The following is a 23288-nucleotide window of genomic DNA, read 5'->3' as shown; positions in this document are numbered from 1 at the left end:
TGTTGCGGTCCAGCCAAAAATACTGTCAAAATATAAAGTCAAGGAAAATTAGCTGCAGTAGGTGGTTTTTATTTGTCTGATGTCTCCCCATGTGCCGATTTGTTAAGCTATTGTGTTATTTGGAGAATATTTTAATATTTTATGGACAAATCTGAGAGAGTTTGCGTCACAACCGAGTCACTGTGCCTCACACGCTTAGTGGACGACCCAAACTCGGCTGGACTTCATGCCCATACAAGGGCCGACCATTTTCCCTACAGCAGAGTCTCTGGGTCCTGTTTGTCCAACATGGCAGCGCCTGAAAGCTGCACTTCCGCAGTTTCGAAACGCTTTTGGCCAAGCCCATGGAGAGTCGAAGGGTGATGCCATAGTCCAGGGGTGGCCAACCCAGGTCCTGGAGAGCCACAGGGTCTGCTGGTTTTAGTTTTTACTCTGCACTTAATTGATCAATTATAGCAGTTGATTACACAGTTAACTCACCTCACCTGGTTTCTTCAGGCTAAGTGGTTGCTGTATTTAAGGTGAAAACAAAAACCAGCAGACCCTGCGGCTCCCCAGGACCAGGGTTGGCCACCCCTGCCATAGTCACTCGGTCCCTATGTCTTCTGCAGTCCGTGATGCGGACGGGCAACGTGTGCCTCGGGGATTCCACGACGCATCGCCCAATCAGTGCATCTTCCTGCACCTGCTTCCTGGGACAGTCATTTTTTACGCTGCGCGAGTCACAGCTCTCAAAATCTGCTAGAGCTGCTAATGAACCCTCCGTCTCTGCCGTCTTTCCCTCACTTCAGCATTCTGTCTCTCTCGGGTGACGGCTTTATGGCTGCGTTGGAAAAACCTGCCACAAGCCGATTAAGTAACGGCAAATAAACGGGAGGGAACTGCGCGGTCCCGTAGCCGCGCCGCGATCGCCGACAGCGCGTTAATCACGGGCGGGCGGACGTAAATAAATACGCTCGCTGCGGCGTGAGGCTAACCGCTCCGAACATTAGCGCAAATCATCGCTTCGGCATCCGTTTGGAAAGCCGAGCGTCGCGAGCGCATTATCGCCGGATATCCAAATACGCGCCGAAACTAGCGGATGATTGTTAGCGGTTTTATCCATATTCTTGTGTTTTGACAAACGGTAATTGCGTGCGAATGGGCTTCTCCGCCAGCCGGTAATGATGTGGTGACGTCATCGTCTGCGAGAGACAGAGCTACCCTTCGCAGGTTGTTCGGGGAACGGAATCAATAGAAGCGAAGGATAAACCAATCGAGAGTGTGAGACGGAGAATATCTTGTACCTTCGGTAGCTAATGATTAATCGCGTGTAGGAAAGTCTCATCTCGGCGTTTCTTTTTCTCCTTCTTTTTTTCACGGTGCTCAAATCGATAGCTATCACGGGCAGTCCGTTGTTTAGCTACAATTCCGCCTCGATCCTGTCATTTTGCTGTCGGTTGCAGCTCTTGCGCCCCCTGATGGTCGCCGTGTAGCGGTGCAGGCTGTGGGGCGCTCAGAGGGCTGGTTGGTCAGCACTGAGTGGTAAACAATGAGGAGAGGGTGTCGTTTGGAAGTGGCTGCATTTGACAGAGATGACCAACCCGCTCTGACACCTGTCAGTCACTCGCGGGCCACACCCCACTGAAAGGCAGGCATGCTTGTGGCGCCCCCTATCTGCCACAGCACAGCGGTACCAGGGGACTCAAGGTGCTTTTTCCATCTCACATTCTCACTCTTTCATTTATTCATCCTGTGCCTTTTCTCTCCCCCACTCTCACTCTTTCATTTATTCATCCTGCCCATTTTCTCTCTCACACTCTCACTCTTTCATTTATTCATCCTGCCCATTTTCTCTCTCACACTCTCACTCTTTCATTTATTCATCCTGCCCATTTTCTCTCTCACATTCTCACTCTTTCATTTATTCATCCTGCCCATTTTCTCTCTCACACTCTCACTCTTTCATTTATTCATCCTGTGCCTTTTCTCTCCCCCACTCTCACTCTTTCATTTATTCATCCTGCGCATTTTCTCTCTCACACACTCTCTCTTTCTCTCACACTCTCTTTCATTTCTTTCATCCAGCCGGTCATCAGATACCCCCAGCAAGCCAGTCAGCTTTAACCCACTCTACCCAAAATTCCTCACTCCTTCCCCCACCACTCCTCCCCCCCCCCCCCCCGTCCTACCCATAACCCCCCTCCCCAGCAACCCCAGCGTGTCTGTGCGGAGAGATAAGCTCCTGTGTGATGGTGCACCCTGGCTTCTGCACACACATCGCTCACTGCTCTCTCTGGAGCTCTGAGTCCCCAGAAAACTCTGCCCTGTTAATGCCATTTATAGCAGCTACTCTCTCTCTACCTCTCTCTCCCTCTCTCTCTGTCTGTCTCTCTGTCCTTCTCTCTCTCTCTCTCTCCCTCTCTTTCAAACTGTCTTTTAAAAAATGTATTAATGAATTTTTTAGCCTGTGGGTATTTTTACTTTCATTATTTATTTTTAGTTTTTGTTGTGTTTTTTTTTGTTGTTTTCTTGTTTTGATTTCTGTTGATTTCTTCTCTGACTAATTTGGATAATGAGAATGGATGTCTCTCTGAATGTACTGGTGGGACAGGGTTACCCATGTGCAGTGTAGCAGGACCCTGGTGCAGGGTACCCATGTGCTGGTACTGTCCAGGCACCCAGTGGCTGGGATCTGCCGCCTCTCTGGGACTCGAGGTCCGGTCCTATTCCATCCTCTGCTCCGGCTCTCTCTCTCTCCCTGGTCTCTCTCCGTTCTCATCTTTCTCCTTCTCTCTCTCTTCTCTCTCTTCTCTCTCTCTTCGCTCTGCCGCTGTGGTCATCATTGCCCCCTCGCCCGCGGACGTCTGCCTCGGGTTAGCGGTGCCGGGGCGTCCGAGGCTTGATTTAACGCAGCCGGGCGCAGGTGCCGGCGAGCGCGGCCACGTGCTCTTTAATTAGAACCGTACCGCATGACCCCGGGAAGCAAACGCACCTATCAGAGCCCCAATCACCCCAGGGGCCCCCGGCGTAAAGAGTCGGGGGCCCCCGGCGCCCGTCTCGCTCCAAACTCGCCCGAGCTCCGGGGGGGAGCGAGGTGCGTTTAAGGAGAATTAGCGCTGTTTGAATTAGCGCTCGGAGGGGGGGGTAAGGACCCCTTGGATCTCAGTAGCCCTGCACTGTGGGGCTCACCCTGCTGTTTGAGCCTCACAAACAGCTAGCGCTCTGCCTGCTATCGCCGTTGTTTATGCTCGAAGAAGGTGTGAAAAGGTGCGAAGTGTCGGCCATTTTACTGAGGTGATGTTAAAATGCACGGGGACCCCCCCTGAGCCCGTAACCCGTGACGATGGCGCACGCAGTCCTCACATCCTTTCCTCGCATCCTTTCCTCGCATCCTTTCCTCACATCCTTTCCTCGCGTCCTTTCGTTGCGTCCTCCGATGGGCGGAGCTAAGGAGCGAGGAAAAGGATGGAGGTAAAATGAGCGACTGAAAAGAGCCCCAGGTTTGGAAACTGTTTATTCTGTAATATGCCGAAGGTTTCTCTGACCCGGCTAGCAGCTCACAGTGGCATCAGGGGGGTCAGTGCCCATTTCACGGATCGAAAAGCAGGGCCCGCGCTGTCCCTTTAATTAAAAACTAATACGCGCCGGCGTGTTCCCGGCAACGCTTGCGAGAAGCGGACCGCCCCATTAAAAGTCACGCCGTCCTCTCCGCTCTTAATAAGCATCCATCCCTTCTCAGAAAAAGGCCTAATTAAGTCATTATTGAGAATTGATTGCTGCTTGGAGCTCTTCGGCCTGTTTCGAAAAGCACAGGAGAGAGAGAGAGAGAGAGAGAGAGAGAGGGAGTGAGAGGGAGGGAAAGAGAGAGAGAGAGGTTGGGAGGGAGTGAGAGGGAGCGGGAGGGAGGGAGTGAGAGAGAGTGCGAGAGGGAGAGAGAGGGAGGGAGAGAGACGGAGTGAGAGAGAGCGTCGGACAGTCCCATTCAGCTCAATTAAAGCCGCGTCGCTTCTCATTTTTAAACGCGACCGCGGCGGCGTGAAATGTGAAAAAGACGCGAACGCAATCACAGAGGAGGAGTCGCGCGTGTGAACACGACCGAGACCGCGGTCGCAGAGAGCGAAGCGCGCTGACTGTAATTACCGCCCCACCCCCCCCCCCCCACATTGACACGGCTGCGAGATGGAAATTAATTTTTGCATAATTAATTCCAGCGCGGCGCATTAATAGCGGTGATTAAATACCAGTTTGACGCGCGTCTCCTGCTACACGTGTAGATTAGCGCGCGGCCGGACCGCTGGGTTTCGCTCTGGAGGCCGGTCGGGGCTCGCCGATCTAAGAGGCGGCGGTCTGCTTGGCGGACGTGAGGCTTCGTATTTGGGGGCCAGGTTAGAAAGCCGTCAGAGTTTTATAAACACCGGATCACATTACATTACTGGCATTTAGCAGACGCTCTTATCCAGAGCGACTTACACAACTTTTACATAGCATTTACATTGCTTCCATTTATACAGCTGGATATGAACTGAAGCAATGCAGGTTAAGTACCTTGCTCAAGGGTACAACAGCAGTGGCCTATCTGGGAATCGAACCTGTGACCTTTAGGTTACAAGATTAATTCCTTATCCATTATACTACACTGCCGCCCAGATGACCTACATGGAGTGGCATAACCACTGCAGAAGTATAGAGCATAACTCTTAGTATAGGGCAATCTTCCTTAGTAGGGCGTACCCTCTGATAATTGTGCGTCCACATTCAATCCATGGTGCTGACCTTGTGTTGTGTACATGCTGAATGATCCAGCCAGTTCAGCAGTTCAGTTCCCTTCAGTTGAAAGTGTAAATTGGCGCGTGGCCATCGCTGTCAGGTGCCACGGGTGTGCCCCGTCCCAGCTGGGCGGCGCGGTGCGTTTGGGTCGAGTCGCGACGCGTTACTCGGTACGCGTCAGATTACGGAACCGGCCGCCTTCCTGCTCGCCGTTCAACGTCCTTCCTGCGTCCTCTCGCTTCAGTTGCGTGTCCATTAATTAAGTGCAGTGGCCGACCGATTCATCGGTGTGTTTGCGCTGATGACGTCGTGTTTGACGGCAATCACGCGGCCTCCCTGGAGTTTGTCATAGCGAAACTAATAATTGAGACTGAGTTAAGACGCCAATTAAGCCGACGACAGGAAGGTCACCGCCCCCTTCGCTTTCGGCCAATCAGAAGGTCTCGCCTAGACGTGGTTTCGTTTCCCCTCGTCGGAAAAAGACGGGAGCGAGCGCTTTCGGGTGGCTTCGTCTCCGTGGTTACAGGACGGGCGCCGCCGGACGCCTCTACAGCGCTCGGTTTCGACCTGGTCGGCGTGATTTGTGCGGTCAACCACGCTGCGGCTGTTGGCAGTGCCTCTACGTGGCTCTTGGTAGCGGTAGAAGGTCAGTGGAGCGGGGACGGTCCGCACGCGTGATTCCTTCCCTTGTTTGCCTGGTTTGTAGTTCATGTTGCTGTGACGGCTGGAGCTGCAGGTCTGCCATTCAAACTAAGGCAAAGCCCCGAGTATTCAGAACATAATTAGTATAGTGAAGTCTAGCATGGTTAATGCATTCAGGCAGAGTAACCGCAGAGAAAAGCTTTTGAGCTTAAGCTCCACCCCTCCCCAGTGACAGCACACAGAGCACACAGATTTTAGGGGGGAACATCCAGCTCATAGACAAATGTTCCCCGTGGTCTAGACTGCGATCACGCCAAAGCTGTCCCGCCGTCCCCCAAGGAATTCTGGGACGGGTTCGGAAACGCAGGGGTAATGCGTCAGCAAATCGCTACAGGAATCGGAACCCCCCCCGGCCCCCTCCTCCTCTTCCTCAGAGACGGGGGACCGGCCAGAGACATAAACACAGGACTTAATGTGGCAGGAGCAGTGCGGCTGGCGTATGCGACTTCAGCGCTGAAACATTACCCTTAAACCGGGATCAATAGCGCTGTCCCAGGGACGGAGCCGGTAGTGAATTACCAGGTAGGGAGAAACCGCAACCTGCGGCCCTGACGTATCGACGTTTATACGGTCGGGGTTAAACGCTCGATTGAAACGGTCGACCGCTCAATAAACGCTATTAGGGAAATGGCCGCCGCTCCCCTCCCCGGGCCCCACATTAGCAAGGGGGCTGGCTGGTTTCGGCGGCGAGCGAGCGAGCGAGAGGCCGTTCCTGGCAAAAAACGAGGCGTCGTCTGGCGCCGCCCGTCGCCGGGCTGGCCGCCGATTCGCCGCAGCGGAGCCGTGGGACAGGCACACCGCGAGATTCCAGCAGAGTGCATTTCGCGGTGCGCCTGTAGGACAGGAGAAGAGGCGCGTGTGAGGGGGGGGGAGCGTGTGCGTCGCTCGGTGCGCGGAGTAGGAGGGTCCGTCTGAAGGCTCGCCGGCTCGTCGACTCCGTCGGAGCGTTCTCTCACCTTCGCCCCGGAGACCAGGGGGCGGGGCCACATCGCAGGCTCCTCAGGCTCCGCCCCTCTCTGTCGGGGTCGCCACGGATACTGGCTGTCATGCTGTTCTGAGCCTAGCACGGGTTTGCAGGTAAAATAAACCAAAGGAGCTTGCTTGGTTGGCCTTGGCTGGGCCAACAGAACGCTGTCCCTGTGATTTCAGTGTGTCATTCAGAGATCAAGTCTACGTGGACGTTACTGCTTAGAACGCAGGATGTGCCCACGCGTATTGCGCGAGCTCCACGCTCCCATGGTGCACCTAGGCACACCGGTCACTGGACGTCCGCGGCTGTGTGTTTTGCCCGGGCTGAGAGTGGTGGCGCCCTCCTGTGGCACGGTGAGGATCTGCTGGTCTCTGCATCCTTGTGTGCTTAACGTGTGACCCTGGCCTGCACCACACCGGGTTGTAAGAAGGAGAAGAGAAAGAGGAAAGTTGGCGTTTAATGCAGCTGCATGCTGCCTAACAGAAGGAAAGGGCCCAGTTCCCCTGGGTGAAATGAAAACATTAGTGATGTTTGTCAGAGAGCCTCCGTGCCACAGGGGGCAGTGGACTAACTTCATCCGGCACTGAAGCCAAATCTCCGCTCTTCCGTGTACCGCTGAGCCTATTTAATTCTTGATTTTCTCTTTCAGAATTCTGTGTACAATACCGAACGCGCACACAGCTTTAATAGCATTCATGTGAAGGTGAACTCCAGGTCTCTTCAGCCACAAAACATTATTTCTGATAGGCGGGTTGAGGTTTTTGTTCTTTATTGGCTATAATTTCGAATAGAAGGCAGAATTATTTTTCTCGTTCTTCCATTAAGCAGGGAGCCGGTACGTCACACCAGGAGTCACGCGGGACCCCTGAGCAGTTTGTTAAAACAAAACACTTAAAGGTCATAAAACAGGAAGTCACTGGCATTTGGGGAATTAGGCAGCACTCTGCATGCCAGCTAAACAGAGTTTCAAAGCAGAACTCAGGGGAGTGGACTGTGTTACTGTCTGTTACAATGGGTTACTGCTACTGTCTGTTTCAATGCATAACTGCTCCTGTCTGTTACAGTGTGTAACTGCTACTCTCTGTTACAATGTGTTACTGTTACTGATGGTTACTGTGTTTTACTGTTCCTGTCAGTTACAGTGTGTAACTGTTACTGTTTGCTACATTGTGTAACCTTTACTGTCTGTTACATTGTGTAAATGTTACTGTCTGTTACGGTGTGTTACTGTAACTGTCTGTTTGAGGGTGTAACTGTTACTGTCTGTTACAGTGTATAACCGTTTCTGTCTGTTACAGTGTGTAACCGCTACTGTCTGTTAGTGTATAACCGTTATTGTCTGTTACAGTGTATAACCGTTATTGTCTGTTACAGTGTGTAAGTGCTACTGTCTGTTACAGTGTGTAAGGTTCCTTCTTTCCCTCCCTCTCTCTCCAGCGTTCGTGCTCAGCTGTGTGTTCCCGCAGAGGCCGGCCTACGGGGACGTGTCTGTCAGCAGCCTGCACTCGGGGGGCGAGGCCTATTTCTACTGCCTCACCGGGTACCAGCTGCAGGGCCCGCCCACACTCACCTGCCGCAACGCCACCACCCCCTACTGGAGCGGCAAGGAACCGCAGTGCCAGGGTCAGCCAGTGTATATGCGCACAAATACACACAGTACACACACACATACACACAAGCACGTACACACGCGCACACTCACACTTGCATGCACACACAAACTCTCTCACACACACATACACACACACACACACACACACACACTTGCATGCACACACACACATACACACAAACACCCACACACACACACACACACACTCACACTCACTTACCCTGACCATAATCCGCACTCCTCTCCCGTTCGCCGCGCGTCTGTCGGTCGAAGTCGATAAGCAGCCCTCATCCTTCAACACTATTTGACTTCAATCAATCGCCCTTCAAGCTAATGGCCTGAAACCGTATGAATATCATAAAGCTCATGGTATTCCTGATGGCTCAGGAGAGATTTGTGCGGTCGTAAAGGCCCCTCGGCAGAAAGAAACGTGGCAGGCCGGTCAATATCACCGGGCAGACCGATAAGTGAATTAATATTTCTCCCCGCGCGGGAGTAATTGGACCTGACTCCAGCGAGCCCTGGTGCGTCTTGCATGTGTTTCCACAGAAGCTAATTGGGTTTAATCATTGATTTTGGGCTTAACGCTGGCAGCTGCTGTGTTTGCGGCAGCGTGGAGGTGAATTTTAAGCATTGCGCTCGAACGCTGATGCGGTCTTTTAAATTGCTGAACGGTGTTTGTGTGAGGCGGTTGTTTTTAGTGCAGTTATGTGCCCCGCAGTCTAGGTCCCGTCCCGTCCGTGTCACTGCCAAAATTTGCCAGGAGTTTTGATGCGTAGGCTGTGGACAGTGCAGTAACTACGCAGCTAAAACTTAGTTTGTTGTGTGTGTGTGCGTGTATGTGTGTGTATGTGTGTGCGTGTGTCTGCGAGCATGCGTACATATGTATGTCTCTGTGTGTGTGTGTGTGCGTGTGTGTTTACGTGTGTGTGTGCGTGCATATTCACGTGTTTGTACGTACACAGGTGTGTGTCAATGTGTGCATATATGTGTATGTATGTTTTTGATAAAGCAGAGGAGAAGGTACTCTTGTCAATGCCAATCTAGTTTTCATTTATTTGAGGAAAAACGGATGAAACGGTTTTCAAAATGTAATCAAACCATTATCAGGGCTTGAGAACACAGGTCTTCCTTCAAAAGGAAAAGTGCCCGGACAAGAAAAAGCACATTCATTAACTTGAATCTCAGATTAAAGATAGTCAATTTTAAAAAGAAAAATGGTTTTTCCCACTTGAAATGTAAAAGCAGTATTTCACTGTATTAAAATGAAAAAAAGAACATGGTTGAAATCGCAAGTTGCTCCTTCTCTCTAAAGGTGAAGCACCACTTTGTTAAAATTGTGCTTCTTGTGCTCGTAATGAACACACCAATGGAAATATGTTTCCACTGGCATCTGACAAAACTAGCGAAGCAATGCATACTGATGTTGTTTTATCCGCTACCTTTTCCCCCCCATCTCTACCATTGTTAACAGTGAATACATACTGCAGTCCTCTGACTGTGGTTTTTCTCACGCTCATGCCATTTTGCAAACTGACTGACTGACTGGTGTTATGAGCTCCACCTGCCATAACTTCTGTGTAAATAGTTCCGCTGGATTTTTAAAAATGTATATGAAAGCAGTACAAGTTAACGGATCTTTGTATTCCTAACTTTCAGTGCTGTGTTGTGACATCGGATAGAAATGGTCGATATTCCCTTTACATGACAAATAGAAAATAAGCACAAAGCTGTGAGGTCTTTTCCAAAAAAAAAAAAACTAAACAAATATGTGCAACTGAACCTTTTGTTTTTTTTTTTACATGAACTGTTACATCTCTAGTATATTTATTTTTATTCTTTTGTGCTCAAGTGTAATGTGACCTTGGGCATTCAGAAAGATGTCATTTCAAATAAAGTGCATTATTATATGTGTGTGTGTGTGTGTGTGTGAGGGAAGGAGGGAGGGAGAGAGGTAGAGATGGAGAGAAAGAGGAAATGCAATTTTAAAGGTATGTGTGGGCCATGCTGATCTCTTTGGACAGGTCAGCCAAAGGGCGATTACTGCAGCGGGACAAGGCTTGACTGGCCAATCAGAATGCTTGCCTTAATTTAACTGTCTGCCCGGCTAGGTTGACAGAAATTCAGATTGAGGTTTAATTTTATCTCTGTTCTCTGCCTGTCCTCCTGTCTCCTTTCCTCCTCTCCCTCCCCTCCTCTCTCTCTCCTGTCCCTCTCTTCTCTCTCTACTCCTCTCTCTATCCTCCTCTCCCCTTCTCCTCCTCTCTCCTCTCCTCCCTGTGTTCCTCTCTTTCTCCTCTCCTCCCCTCCTTTCCCTCTCTCCCTCTCCTCCTATTCCCCTCCTCCCCTCCTCTTTCTCTCCTCCTCCCTGTGTTCCTGTCTCTCCCCCCCTCTCCTCGTCTCTGTGTTCCTCTCTCTCTCCCTCCCCTCTCCTCCTCTCCTTTCCCTCCTTTCCTGTCCTCCTCTCCCTCTCTCTCTCCCGCTCCTCCTCTCCCCCTCCCCTCGTTCCTGTGTTCCTCTCTCTCTCCCCCTCCTCCCCTCCTCTCTCTCTCCTCCTCTCCGTGTTCCTCTTTCTCTCCTCCTCTCTGTATTCCTCTCTCTCTCCATCTCTCCCCCTCCTCTCTCCCTCTCCTCCTCTCCCTCCCCTTCTCTTTCTCTCCTCCTCTCTGTGTTCCTCTCTCTCTCCCCCCCCTCTCCTCCTGTCCATGTTCCTCTCTCTCTCCTCTCCGTGTTCCTCTCTCTCTCTCTCCTCCTCTCCATGTTCCTCTCTCTCTCTCCTCCTCTGTGTTCCTCTCTCTCTCCCCCCCTCCTCCCCTCTCCCTCTCTCTCTCCTCCTCTCCATGTTCCTCTCTCTCTCCCCGGCGGGTGCAGCCTCGTGTGGGGGAGTGGTCAGGAACGCCTCGGTGGGCCGCATCGTGTCGCCCGGTTTCCCCGGCAACTACAGCAACAACCTGACCTGCCACTGGGTGCTGGAGGCCCCCGAGGGCCACAGGCTGCACGTGCACTTCGAGAAGGTGGCCCTGGCCGAGGACGACGACAGGTACGCGCCCCCACTCCCGCCCCCTTTACCAACCCCCCCCCCCCCCCACCGTATACGCGGGTAAATTCATTGGCGTTTGCCTCACGCGTGGCTCCCACCAGTGACCCCCACAGACACTGCAGCGGTTAGCGGCTACATGCTAACCGTGCGCTGACAGGGCCTGCTCCAGCCTGCCATTCTGCCCTCCAGGCTGCTGGAGTTAAAGTGGTCTGAATCCCACCTGCAGTGCAGGAGCAGGACTACACATCCCAGCCCCCCCTGCTCCCCCCAGGAACACAGAGGACGGGACACCGCAGGGCCTGTGTACTTGTCACATCAGCTTTGTTAATAGGGCACAGTGACAGGTTTCTGCAGGTCTCCATGGGAACAAACATGTGGGCGGAGTTTGGGTTGGTCTAGATTCTTTTGCTAAATATGCTATCCTGCTTTGAGTGGAAGATCAGACTGTTTTAGTGGCCCCTTCAGGGAATGTGTTCAGGCTGTGTTAATGCTGTATTCAGGGAAACAGGCTGTGTTAATGCTGTGTTCAGGTAAAACAGGCTGTGTTAATGTTGTGTTCAGGTAAAACAGGCTGTTAATGCTGTGTTCAGGTAAAACGAGCTGTGTTAATAATGTGTTTAGATAAAACAGGCTGTGATAATGCTGTGTTCAGGTAAAACGAACTGTGTTAATGCTGTGTTCAGGTAAAGCAGCCTGTGCTAATGCTGTGTTTAGATAAAACAGGCTGTGATAATGCTGTGTTCAGGTAAAACAGGCTGTGTTAATGCTGTGTTCAGGTAAAACAAACTGTGTTAATGCTGTGTTCAGGTAAAACAAGCTGTGTCAATGCTGTGTTTAGATAAAACAGGCTGTGATAATGCTGTGTTCAGGTAAAACAGGCTGTGTTAATGCTGTGTTCAGGTAAAACAAACTGTGTTAATGCTGTGTTCAGGTAAAACAAGCTGTGTCAATGCTGTGTTTAGATAAAACAGGCTGTGATAATGCTGTGTTCAGGTAAAACAGGCTGTGTTAATGCTGTGTTCAGGTAAAACAAGCGGTGTTAATGCTGTGTTTAGATAAAACAGGCTGTGTTAATGCTGTGTTCAGGTAAAACAGGCTGTGATAATGCAGTGTTCAGGTAAAACAGACTGTGTAAATGCTGTGGTCAGGTAAAACAAGCGGTGTTAATGCTGTGTTTAGATAAAACAGGCTGTGTTAATGCTGTGTTCAGGTAAAACAGGCTGTGTTAATGCTGTGTTTAGATAAAACAGGCTGTGTTAATGCTGTGTTCAGGTAAAACAGGCTGTGTTAATGCTGTGTTTAGATAAAACAGGCTGTGTTAATGCTGTGTTCAGGTAAAACAGGCTGTGATAATGCTGTGCTCAGGTAAAACAGACTGTGCTAATGCTGTGGTCAGACACGTCTCTCTGTCTCCCCGCTGTTCCAGGCTGTTGATAAAGAACGGGAACAACATCGACTCCCCACCTCTGTATGACTCATACGAGGTGGAGTACCTGCCCAACGAGGGCGTGGTCAGCTCCGCCCGCCACCTGTTCCTGGAGCTGACCACGGACGGCTCGGGCACCTCCACCGGCGCTGCCGTCAGATACGAAGGTAACGCCCCGCCTCGGCAACCTGCCCTGACAACCCGCTATAGCAGCCGCTGTGAGGTCATAAACGAGATCGCCACGGCAACCAGAAAGAGAGACCAGAGTGACTGAGCGAATAGGAGGCAGCTCGAGTTTTTTGTTGTCCATGCCGAGCCTTTTCCAGATACAGCGTGGGTATTAATGACGCTTGTGATGCCCCTGTGACCCCCCCCCCCCACCTCATACCCCTCAGCAGGGCTGCGAGCAGTACTATCCACCGAGAGGTGGACTCGGACCCTCACCTACATTCCTTACCTCTCTTTCTGAGAAAATCCCTCTCTTCACCCCTCCCCCCCAAAAAAAAACATCAAGAGGGCCACGGCCTCTCTTACCTCTTCACTTGGGCGAACGAGTGAAGAGGAAATCAAATAAAGCTGAAACAGGCTCAGCCAGACAGGAGTAACCGGCACATAGTCTGTCCGTGAAGGCTTTTACTCTCTTCTGTGATTCGTCGCTCCGTACCAGCAGCGTCTCAGTCCTTCCCGACGCGGCCAATGAGAGGACTGGGGCGGGGCCTCAGGATGTGAGGTGGCGGGGGTAGATGAAAGCTTGCTTGCTGTCTCACACATTTGCTGATTTTTTTCTCCCTCTCGTTTTTGTACACGTATGAGCGCTGGTGTTGTGACGTTGGCCAGCCGTAAAAGGACTGGTTTTTCAGTTTTAATCAGGCAGCTAGACGCGCTCTCCACTGTCCTTTTCATCAGCACGGATATCAATCGTTTTTTACTTTTACGAAAACGCTCTTCGCACCAGTGAGTCCCAGTGCAGCAAAGTTACAAACCATCGGCAGAGTACAAAGCAACGCTCATTTCAGGCGGTCACATGCAGACCTCATTAAGTACCCTCCAGTATCTTTTTCCCCAGCTCAGAGCAGACCCCTGTGAAAGTCTGTTCTGTATACCACACAGACAAGGCCCTGCCACACAGTGTTGGGCTCACACTCATAACCATAAACTTTACTATCTAGTGCTCTTTTTTTTACACTATTATACAAAGCACTTTCTAAATAATGGAAAATAAGAAAGCTAGAAGAAATAATGTAACAAGGCATTGACCATGAAAAGAGTTTGTAAATAAGCTCATTAAACAATACAGACGCTAAGGGGCGAACTCATGCAATAGGAAAACAAGCCTTCAAGCAAGCACGGGCGATAAAATCTAATTAAGAGAAAGAATTAAATGCGAAAGGTAGAGAGGGGTTTTTAAATGTGTCAGCGAAGTTTGTTGTGTTCTCCGGAGATGAATCTCGTGCCTCGGAAGACTGCGCGCAGATGAGGTCACGTTTTCGTTTTTAATGGGACGCAAAAAAAAGACCGTGCGCTGAGCTTACGGGGAACACGCAGCCGTGTTTGTATTTACGAGAGGTGTTATTCGCGCACCGCCGTTTCCGCGAGCTGTCAAAGCCGCCCTTTTCGAAATGATCAGATTGAATGCGCGCGGAGCCGGATCCGTTTGATGTGCGCCGGTAAAGTGGGAGAAGCCGGTGCGGTCTAAATTAAGAAACACCTCAGCCCCTGCTCGTAGCGTGGGAGAGGCGCGAATGAAATGATTTGCACCGTAGCGGCTGAATAATTCATGGAGGATTGGGGTAAAATGAGCGGGTGAGCAGGTGTCGTTAATTGGCCAATTCCCCCGCCTTGTGGGTGGAGCAGGGAGGCATGCCAAACGCTAAAGGCCCAAAGCTTCAAAGCCGGTGCGCACGGAGCGGTCCTGAATGGCCGTGCAGCATCTCGGTTAAAGGTGCACCTTCCAATATAATAATAATAATAATAAGTCATCATCATTATCATGTACAGCTAGATACCCAGCTCCACCCTCCACCCAGCTGTTCCAAATTTTGGGGCATTAGCTGCAGCTCTTATCCACAGCAACATACACTGATTTTTTAAATCATGCAATTTAGTTGAAGCACCTTTGTTCAAGGGTACAACAGCAGTGCCGAACCTTGGAATCAAACCTGCAGCTCTCTTTTACAAGCCCAGTTCCCTAAACATGTGCAATGTTCTCAAACATCCTGACCCCTCTTTAGTTTACCATCACATTAAACCATGCGCATGACAGCGGTCCAAGGCACTTGAAGAAAGAAGAAAGGACGCGAGGAACTGATGCAGGAAGGTAAAATAAGCAATGGGAAAGAGCCGGAGGTTTAGAGCTATTTCTGCAGGCTCGCAATCAGAGCCGCTAGCGCGTGAGACCCGAGCGGGCTTCCGCCTCGTGGAGCGCATCTCTAATGAGCGCGCTCACCGGCGACCGCATATCGCAGCACGGCTCTGATGTTTCAGCAACTCCGCTGTCCAACCAAGCGACGTGACTGAAGGTGGAAAAATACAAGAGCGTAAAATGAAAACAGAATAAAGTGATTCAGGCCAGCGGTTACGGAGACAAATACTAAAACCCAGCTTGTTCAGAAGTGAAGACCTCAAGTTCTTTCCTCAGCTCCGTGGAGTGCAACATCCTGCTCCATTATTAGCGGAAAATGGAGCCCTTAACAGCCAATCAGCAGGCGGAAAATACAGCGAGGGTGTGAGCGCTGCCAGACAGAGATAAAGAGGAATAATTAGCAGCGAGGTCATCGCTAGTAACGAGGCAAGAGCGGGAGAGCTGAATTTACGCATTTGCATTTAGCTCCGTTTATTTTATTTTTTTTTAGCAGATGCTCTTATTCCGATCGATTTACAGCGTCGCGCGCACAGAAATTGTTAGATGAACGCCGGTTGAGTGCGGTGCAATCAAAACAAAAACATTGTAAAAAGACATGCTGCAGTAAGCATATTGTCACACATAAGTGCCACACTGAAGGGGAAACATTAACAAAATGAATGGCTTTGCTTTTGTGAACAAGGGCTGTTGATGAGCCAGGAAGAGACTACGCTACAATGCGAAGCCTTATTTCTTTTATTAATGTTCTGCACCAGGCTGGGTAGGAGTGAGGGAGGGGGTTATAAACTAATAAAATGTTATGTCAAATTATGTAAAATATTGTTTTAATTCTGCATCTGGTTGAATAAAATGTAGTTTTTATTTATGGAGTGGCAGAAGACATGGGGGGGGGGGGGGGGTCTATATGTCACAACTGGGTCACATTAACCCTTTAAACGCCAACAGAATTCCTACAGAAAGGCTGGTTGCCAATTTTTAAAATAAATATCTGTCATTGCAAGCATTCAGGACAAGGCATTCTTTCGAATGATTGTATATTTATGTTGGTGCACATTAATCTAAAGAGTTAAAGTATTTCAAATATTCGTTTGACCAGCGTCTGGTGGCACCTTGTAACTATCATACAACATGCAGCGGTAAAGCTGGAAGGTTGCAGGTTAACTAGCGCATGACATTGTGTGCTGGCGTTTGGGTGGAGGGGACCCAGGGGAATGGGGTCGCAGGTCAGAGGGGAGGGGTGTGTGAGATTGGCATGTGTGTGGCCCCACCCCCGAGTGTGTAGCCCCTCCCCTCGGGCAATGTAGCCTCTGCGTGGTGTGAAAGCCGGTTGGCGGGTGACTGACTGACTGAGGGCGGGGGGGGTGGCGGGCGTGTCTCTCCGCAGCGTTCGGGCCGGGCCACTGCTACGAGCCCTTCGTGAAGTACGGCAACTTCAGCAGCAGCGACGCGGCGCTGGCGGTGGGCGCCGTGGTGGAGTTCTCGTGCGACGCGGGCTACACGCTGGAGCAGGGCTCCGTCACCATGGAGTGCGTGGACCCCGCCAGCCCGCAGTGGAACGAGACCGAGCCGGCCTGCAGAGGTGAGCGCCGGGGCCGGGGTCAGGGGTCAGGGGTCAGGGGTAGTCAGTACCGGGCCCAACCAGGGTTAGCTTTGGGCCAAACTGGGGCTAGTACCTGGCCAAACAGGGGTCAGCCCGGACATTCGGGCCAAACGGGGCCAGACCGAGCCACACCGCGACGGCAAGTCAGTGTGTGTTGGGTACCCCAATCGGGTTAGTACTGGTTACCCCACCAGGTGGTTAGTACCGTCAGTGGTGTAAACCCAGTACCAGTGTGTAAGTACCCAGTCCAGTGTGGTCATTACCCAGTCCAGTGTGTTGGGTACCCCTGGTCCAGTTGTGGTACCCAACCAGGTGGTTGTACCCCAGTCCAGTGTGTGTTGGGTTACCCCAGTCCAGTGTGTGTTGGGTTACCCCAGTCCAGTGTGTGTTGGTACCGTCAGTGTGTTGGGTACCCAGCCAGTGTGGTGGGTACCCCGTGTGTTAAGTGACCCGTCAGTGTGGATTACCCAGCCCAGTGTGTGTTGTTAACCCCTGTCATAGTGTGGTACCCTGGTCAGGTGCTTATCTGGCTGGGCGTGAGATAAACGCACTCCAGAGACTGTCTGTCGGCCCTTGCAGACGTCAGGTTATTAATCCATGGGTGCATGGGTGAAAGACAAGCTAATTAGGAAGGAAGTTTAAACAACACATATTTGTTCATATGTGCAACTTAAATTGATTTTCAGCAGCTATCTGAATGATCTCTAATTATTTGTTACATTAATTGTTGCATTAATTTCTCTTGGGCTTAAAATAATTAAATGGGCAGCTGATTATTGATGTTTAATGTAGTTTCCCGACAATTGGCCTGGCCTGTCTGTTCAGGAGGTGCAGAAATGTGAAGAAATGCAGAGTTTCGTTTGAAGGTTCGTTTTTAGTTTCGCGCTCACAGCCGTCACAGCAGCCGGTTCTGAGACAAAGCGGCAGCGGCGGCGCTCGAGCGGTGACGGCAGGCGGGGTTGCGGGTTCAAACCCGCGCGAGTGGGAGCTGTGTCAGAAGCGCGGGCGGATTTGACAGCGCACCCTGAGGGCCAGAGAGGGGGAGCGGCGCTGTGGGACGGGGGGTGGGTGGGGACGGGGGGAAGGTGGGGACGGGGGGGGGGGGTGCTGTCAAGAGACCGTGCCGCCGTTTGTGCATGCGTCTCATCTGAGCTTCACAGCCACCGCTTCCTGGTTTAGTCCCACTGATACAAACTAACTTCAGCGCAAGCAAGAGGGAAATCTATACTGTCACAGCCATGGAGGTGTGTGTGTGTGTCTGTGTGAGTGAGTGTGTGTGTGTGCATGTGTGGGTGTGTGTATGTGTGTGTGTGTGTGTGCGGGCATATGTGTGTGTGTGTGTGTGTGTGTGTGTTTGGGTGCATGTGTGTGTGTGTAATGGTGTGTGCGCGTGTGTAGTGTGGTGAGTGTGTGTGGTGTCGTGTGTGTGTGTCACGTGCCGAGGCATAGGTGTGTGCGTGTGATCTGTGTGTGTGTGTGTTAGGGGCATGTGTGTGGTATGGGTGTGCGTTTGTAGTGTGTGTACTGCGTACTGTCCTGCCTCTCAGCCGGTCAGTGGAATTTACAGACTCGTGGCTGGTCCTCTCTCCAAACTGGCCCGAGGCCTACGACAGGGGCCAGGACTGCATCTGGGGCGTGCACGTGGAGGAGGACAAGAGGATCATGCTGGACATCCAAGCGTGAGTCCGAGCGCATCGCACCATAACAAACACGCTATTCACAGCATCCCTCCAGATGCTCTCTCTCTCTCTCTCTCTCTCTCTCTCTCTCTCTCTCTCTCTCTCTCTCTCTCTCTCTCTCTCTCTCAACAAACCAGTCCACATGAATTACGCTGCTTCAAACGCCTCTTCCAAACACATCAATCCAGTTAATCGCTGCATTTCAGATGCGTCGCAGCCATTGCCACGGTAACACTGCCTGAATAAAGGATGATCGTTTTCCAGTGCTAAGCTTGCCGCTGTCCTGCTGATGCCTTGCCCAGGAAAGAGCGCTTTGTTCATGGCAACACTTGACCTGAAGGCTCCTCTTAAGTGCAAAAATGGGATGCGCATGTCGTTCTGATCAATTCTAATCGTTCATAGCCCATTATTGTCTGACAAGCCATCACAGCCTATGCTGTGTTCCTACTATGAAACATGGCACTTGATGTTATGCCTGATGATATGACTGTTAGTGTCTTTATGAAGGTTTGAGTGTGCTTATGAATGCTGCCATGCTGTGGTATGCAGTGTGTATGCATGGGGTGTGTGTGTTTGTGTGTGTGTATGTGTGTGTGTTTGTGTGTGTGTAAGGGCTCCTCTGGAAAGGGGCTGCATTTTGCATCATCAGTAAAGAAGAAATGAAGTCAACCTCAGAGATGGATGAAGCATTACTGATGCAAGCGTAGTGCAAGTTGCAAGAGAGCAGGGAGAGACAGAATGAATGAGTGTGTGAGAGTATTTTCTCTGACAACTGCTGAAAGTGTGAGAGAACGAGTGTGAGAGAAACTGTGTGTGTGTGTGTGTGAGAGAAAGAGGGACAGGGAGAGACAAAACTGCAAAACAAACTAGATTGATATAATATGCTAAAAGGAAATTACAAATTGGGAGAATATCTCTCCACTGTCAGAGATATGGAGCAGAGACAGATCCTTTCCAAATACAGATTAAGTGATCACAGCCTGGCCATTGAAACAGGAAGACGCAAACAAACCAGGTGCCCCAAACAGGAGAGGATATGTGATCACTGTGAAACAGGACAGGTTAAGACAAATATGAGATGAGAGAGAGAAAGTGTGTGTGTGTGTGTGTGTGTGTAAGGAGCTCTCTCTCCATTCAGCTCTATTCAACCATGCTTTATTGCTTTACTGTTATGACTATTATTTCCTGTTGCCTTCGCAAAGTAAGCATGAAACAGAATGATTGAAAAATCAATTATAAAAAGAGTCTGATACCACATCAACATAGTGGTGTCAATCATTACAATTTTTGTCATCAAAATAATAGCGAAAAGGTTAGTAACTCATAATACTAATATGTTGAACATAGAATTTTTTTTTTTTTTTGAAGGAGTTTTTCTCCTGCTCTTATTAGGTTTGGCCCTCACCAGGCTGGGGTGGGATTGCCTCATTGTGTGTTAGTGTGTTACATGGTCACAGGATACTGCATATACTCTTTGGGCAACCGTGACTTTTTATGCCTACCCTTTTCAATTGCTAAGGTGTGGTCACTGAGCCTGTAGTTGGTCAGAATCTGCATCTGCTTTGTGCAGTATTTTGGACAGAGGAAAGACATCGGGCCTCATTCACAAAACGTGTACGATCGCGTTTGATCGTAAACTGCGCGTAAGAACGTTTCCAAAAATATTTCGGCTTTCATCATTTTTTTCTTATCTGTATTTGTTTCCTTATGTTAATCACATGAACAGGATTACGCCCAAAATTTACAAACAGCCAGCATTCATCACCTCACACACCTGGGATATGCACAAACACAAAGATCTGCACGTGCGTCGACTCATGAATCCCCTATTGGTTTTTCACAGGAACATTTTTAAGAACAAAAGTAAGAATAATTTAAGAAAAGCTTTGTGAATGTGGCCCATTTTACTTGTCTGTATTCTCTGTTTAGGGTCAGATAGCAATTCGGTTTATTTTGGGATTTAATACTGGTATTCCGGTGTTCCAAACATATGTTTTTTTATTTGTTTCATAGTTTGGTAGCAGTGAAGCAGTGCTGGCCTGGGGCTGGTTTGTTTTAGTGTGGGTCAGTTTCGATTCAGTTTAGGTTCAGCACCTGCTGACTGAGGGGAACACTTTTCCTGGGCTCACCTCTTGAGTATTTAGAGCTTTATATTGTAATGAGTTTTCCGTGTTATTTTTTAGATGCTCAATAAAATGTAGTGCCCTTTTCTGGATTTGAATAAGAATTGGATATGTGCCTAGTTCCGCCTTTCATTCATTATTTGGAGTATTCCTTTGTACTTTTAGTCTATTTTCTTTTACAAAACCCTACGTGCAGAATTTCAGGTGGATGTTTTCCCATTTAGTGTAGTCTTGCTGACTGAGTGGACCCCACATTTCACTTCCATATAGCACAATTGGCTGGAGAACACTATCAAATATGTTTGTCAAAATTCTAATGGGACTATTTCTTTTATGGAATCTACTTTTGATTGCATAAAAAGCTCTGTGGGCTTTTTTCTTTTAATGTGTTCACTGCCAGACCAAAGCTCCTGATGCACTGATTTTTAGTCCAAGGTTATCACAACTGTGTTTGTGTGTTCCTAGAAAAAAGCAGTATCTATTTTGCTGAGATCTAGACTTTCTTTGGCAGGCCATCATTTTTGTCTTTTTTTAATTTACTGTCAGGGCCCAGGTTTGACAGTATTTCTCCAGCAGATCCAGACGCTGCTGTAGCCTTGCCTCACCCCACGCCCTTGGGTGTAGTATTCTGTTTTGTTTTTTTCTATTTTTATTGCACACATTTCTATTTCTCTCTTTTATTTTTTGTCTTTCTCTCCCCCTCTCACTCCCTCTCTGTCTGTTTCCCTCTGTCTATCCCCCTCTCACTCCTTCTCTGTCTCTGTTTCCCTGTCTGTCCCCCTCTTTCTCCTTCTCACTTCATCTCTTCCCCCCCTCTCTCCCTCTCACTCCCTCTCTTCTCACCCTGCCTCTCACTTCCTCTCCTTCAGTTCTTTTGTCAGAGAGAATGGTAGCACCACGATTGTAGCCCATGATAAGGGCTCCAAATATCTCACTGGTCCAGAACAAAAGTGGAAGCACACGCTGGCCCCTCTCTGATAAGCCTGGAGCCCCCTCACCCCCCCCCCAATCCCCCGCTCACTGGCGCACTGTCGTACAGTAGAGCTCTGGTACCCACGCTGCGTAGCGCTCCAGCTCCGGCCCATGGCCCGCAGCAGGCAGGTTCATATCTACTCCATCCCCACTCCTTCGGTCCCTCACACGCACCGCACCCAGGTCAGCCCTTCCGTGCTCTGCCCTCGCTCAGCTTCAGAAACTGCGCATACCGCCGTCCTCTCGGTCACGAGGGGGGGGGGGGGGGGAAACGAAAGACCGAAAGAATACAAAAGAGCATTTTTTGCCTGCGAGTGTAAGCGCCGAGGGGCTGTTAAGCTCGAGAGAGGGCTAATTATTTAATCGCCCCTTTTACCTCTTTGCTTTTTTTTTTTTTTTTTCTCTCAGACGGACGCGATTCTCGGCTGAATCAATTATGTCGAGCAGAGAAACGCGTGTTTGGTGCGTCGGGCGACGGTTGCGAACAGGGGAGCCGAGCGGCGTCGGGCCCTGATAGATTATTCATGCGTTCAATAAATTCTCTCCCTTAATTAAGAAGCGCTCATTTGCATAGGCTTCTTTTACCTCTCTCTTTTTTTCCTTTTTTTTTTTTTTCTTCTTACCCCCAAGCAGTTCTGGAGAGGCGTTTGCGGCGCCGTCCGCCCACATAACAAATGGGATCTGCGGTGTTTAGCCCGAGAAGCCGTCAAGATAATTAATTTGCCGCCCGGTTTGCGGTGGAGAAGCGATTCGGGGCCGGGACGGGGGGGGAGCGTATTCTCCTCTGACAGGCGCTGAAAGTTAAATAATGTCCCCCCGCCCGACGTCCCCGAAGAGGAACGTTGGGTCCCCGAACAGCGCGGGCTCCGGGAGAAAAAGCCTGTTTGTTTTTTTTGGGTTTTTTTTTTGGTCCCCGGTTTTTTTAAGGCTTATCAGCTCGGGCTCTGCGATTGGTGGAATCGTTCAGATGATGAAAGGCGGCGGGCGGGGCCCGAGCGGTGGGGGTGGGAGGCGGTGTTTCGGGAAGAGCGGAAAGGGGAGGGGGGGTTGGGGTGCTGAAGGAGCTGTCGGATAGATGGATCTCCACCAGGTTGCCAGCCCCCCCCCCCCATCTCCCCCCACACAAAGCCCCCCCCCCCCCTCCTCTTTCAACTTTAAATGACCACATTTGTCACCCAGCATATGGGACATTACCAGCGTGGCACATCAGCGCCGAGCCACAGATGGAATCAAAGAGCGCGGAGTTCGGCGGGGAACGGGGAGGGCAGCTGGCGCTCATTCGCGGTTCCCGCCCGTGATGCGGGACCGCCCCTGTCAGCCTCACCAGCAGGGGGCGCTGATTAGTGGGAACTGCAGGAGGGGGTGTGCGTATGTGTGTGCGTGCGTGTGTGTTTCTGTGTGTGTATGTATGTGTGTGTGCGTGTGTGTGTTTGTGTGCGTGCGTGTGTGTTTCTGTGTGTGTATGTATGTGTGTGTGTGTGTGTGTTGTGTGTGTGCGTGTGTGTTTCTGAGTGCGTATGAGTGTGCGTGTGTGTGTGCGTGCATGTGTGTGTATGTGTGTGCGTGCATGCATGTGTGTGTGTTTATGAATGTGTATGTGTATGTGTGTGTGTGTGTGTGTGTGTGTGTGTGTGTGTGTGTGTGCGTGTGTACGGTTCTAAACTGTTGCACTGTCCTGTTCCCTAAGCTCTACTTCTCCGTGGCTCTTGCACACAGTTTGCATATTTTGTGACTGTGACCTTTGACCCCCTCAGCATGGTTTTTGGTTCCTCCCTCTCTGGGTTGTTCCTGATTGGGTGTGGGCGAGTGACCATCGGGGCTTGTTACCAGGATGTAAGAATATTCTCTTACCCCTCCTGCCCCAGTAACGAGAGAGCTTTCCTTCTTTACGCAATCATCCATCACTGCATCCCGCGCTTGCAATTACAAGGCATCGTGGCGCGGTAATGACAGATGATTAATTAATTTAACACAATCAGGAGCGCTATGTCTGTCACTCGTTACGGGGGTGGGAGGGGTCGCAGGTGACAGCTGCCACACCTGCAGGTGTCCT

General features: G+C 50.4%; 1 protein-coding gene across 1 annotated transcript in view; it reads left to right on the top strand.

Moving 5' to 3' along the window:
* Positions 1-23288, top strand: part of LOC135236748 (seizure protein 6 homolog) — an 81287-nt gene that overhangs the window by 43975 nt on the left and 14024 nt on the right. The window contains exons 5-9 of the mRNA XM_064303261.1: positions 7859-8044; positions 10905-11073; positions 12500-12666; positions 16246-16465; positions 18009-18140. Coding sequence (XP_064159331.1) covers positions 7859-8044; positions 10905-11073; positions 12500-12666; positions 16246-16465; positions 18009-18140 — 874 coding nt within the window. The remainder of the gene's footprint in view (positions 1-7858; positions 8045-10904; positions 11074-12499; positions 12667-16245; positions 16466-18008; positions 18141-23288) is intronic.

The sequence above is a fragment of the Anguilla rostrata genome, chromosome 12 (assembly GCF_018555375.3).
Source record: "Anguilla rostrata isolate EN2019 chromosome 12, ASM1855537v3, whole genome shotgun sequence".
NCBI classification, from domain to species: Eukaryota; Metazoa; Chordata; class Actinopteri; order Anguilliformes; family Anguillidae; genus Anguilla; species Anguilla rostrata.
Note: the sequence above shows the minus strand (reverse complement) of the source record. Positions and strands in the feature narration are given on the sequence as shown.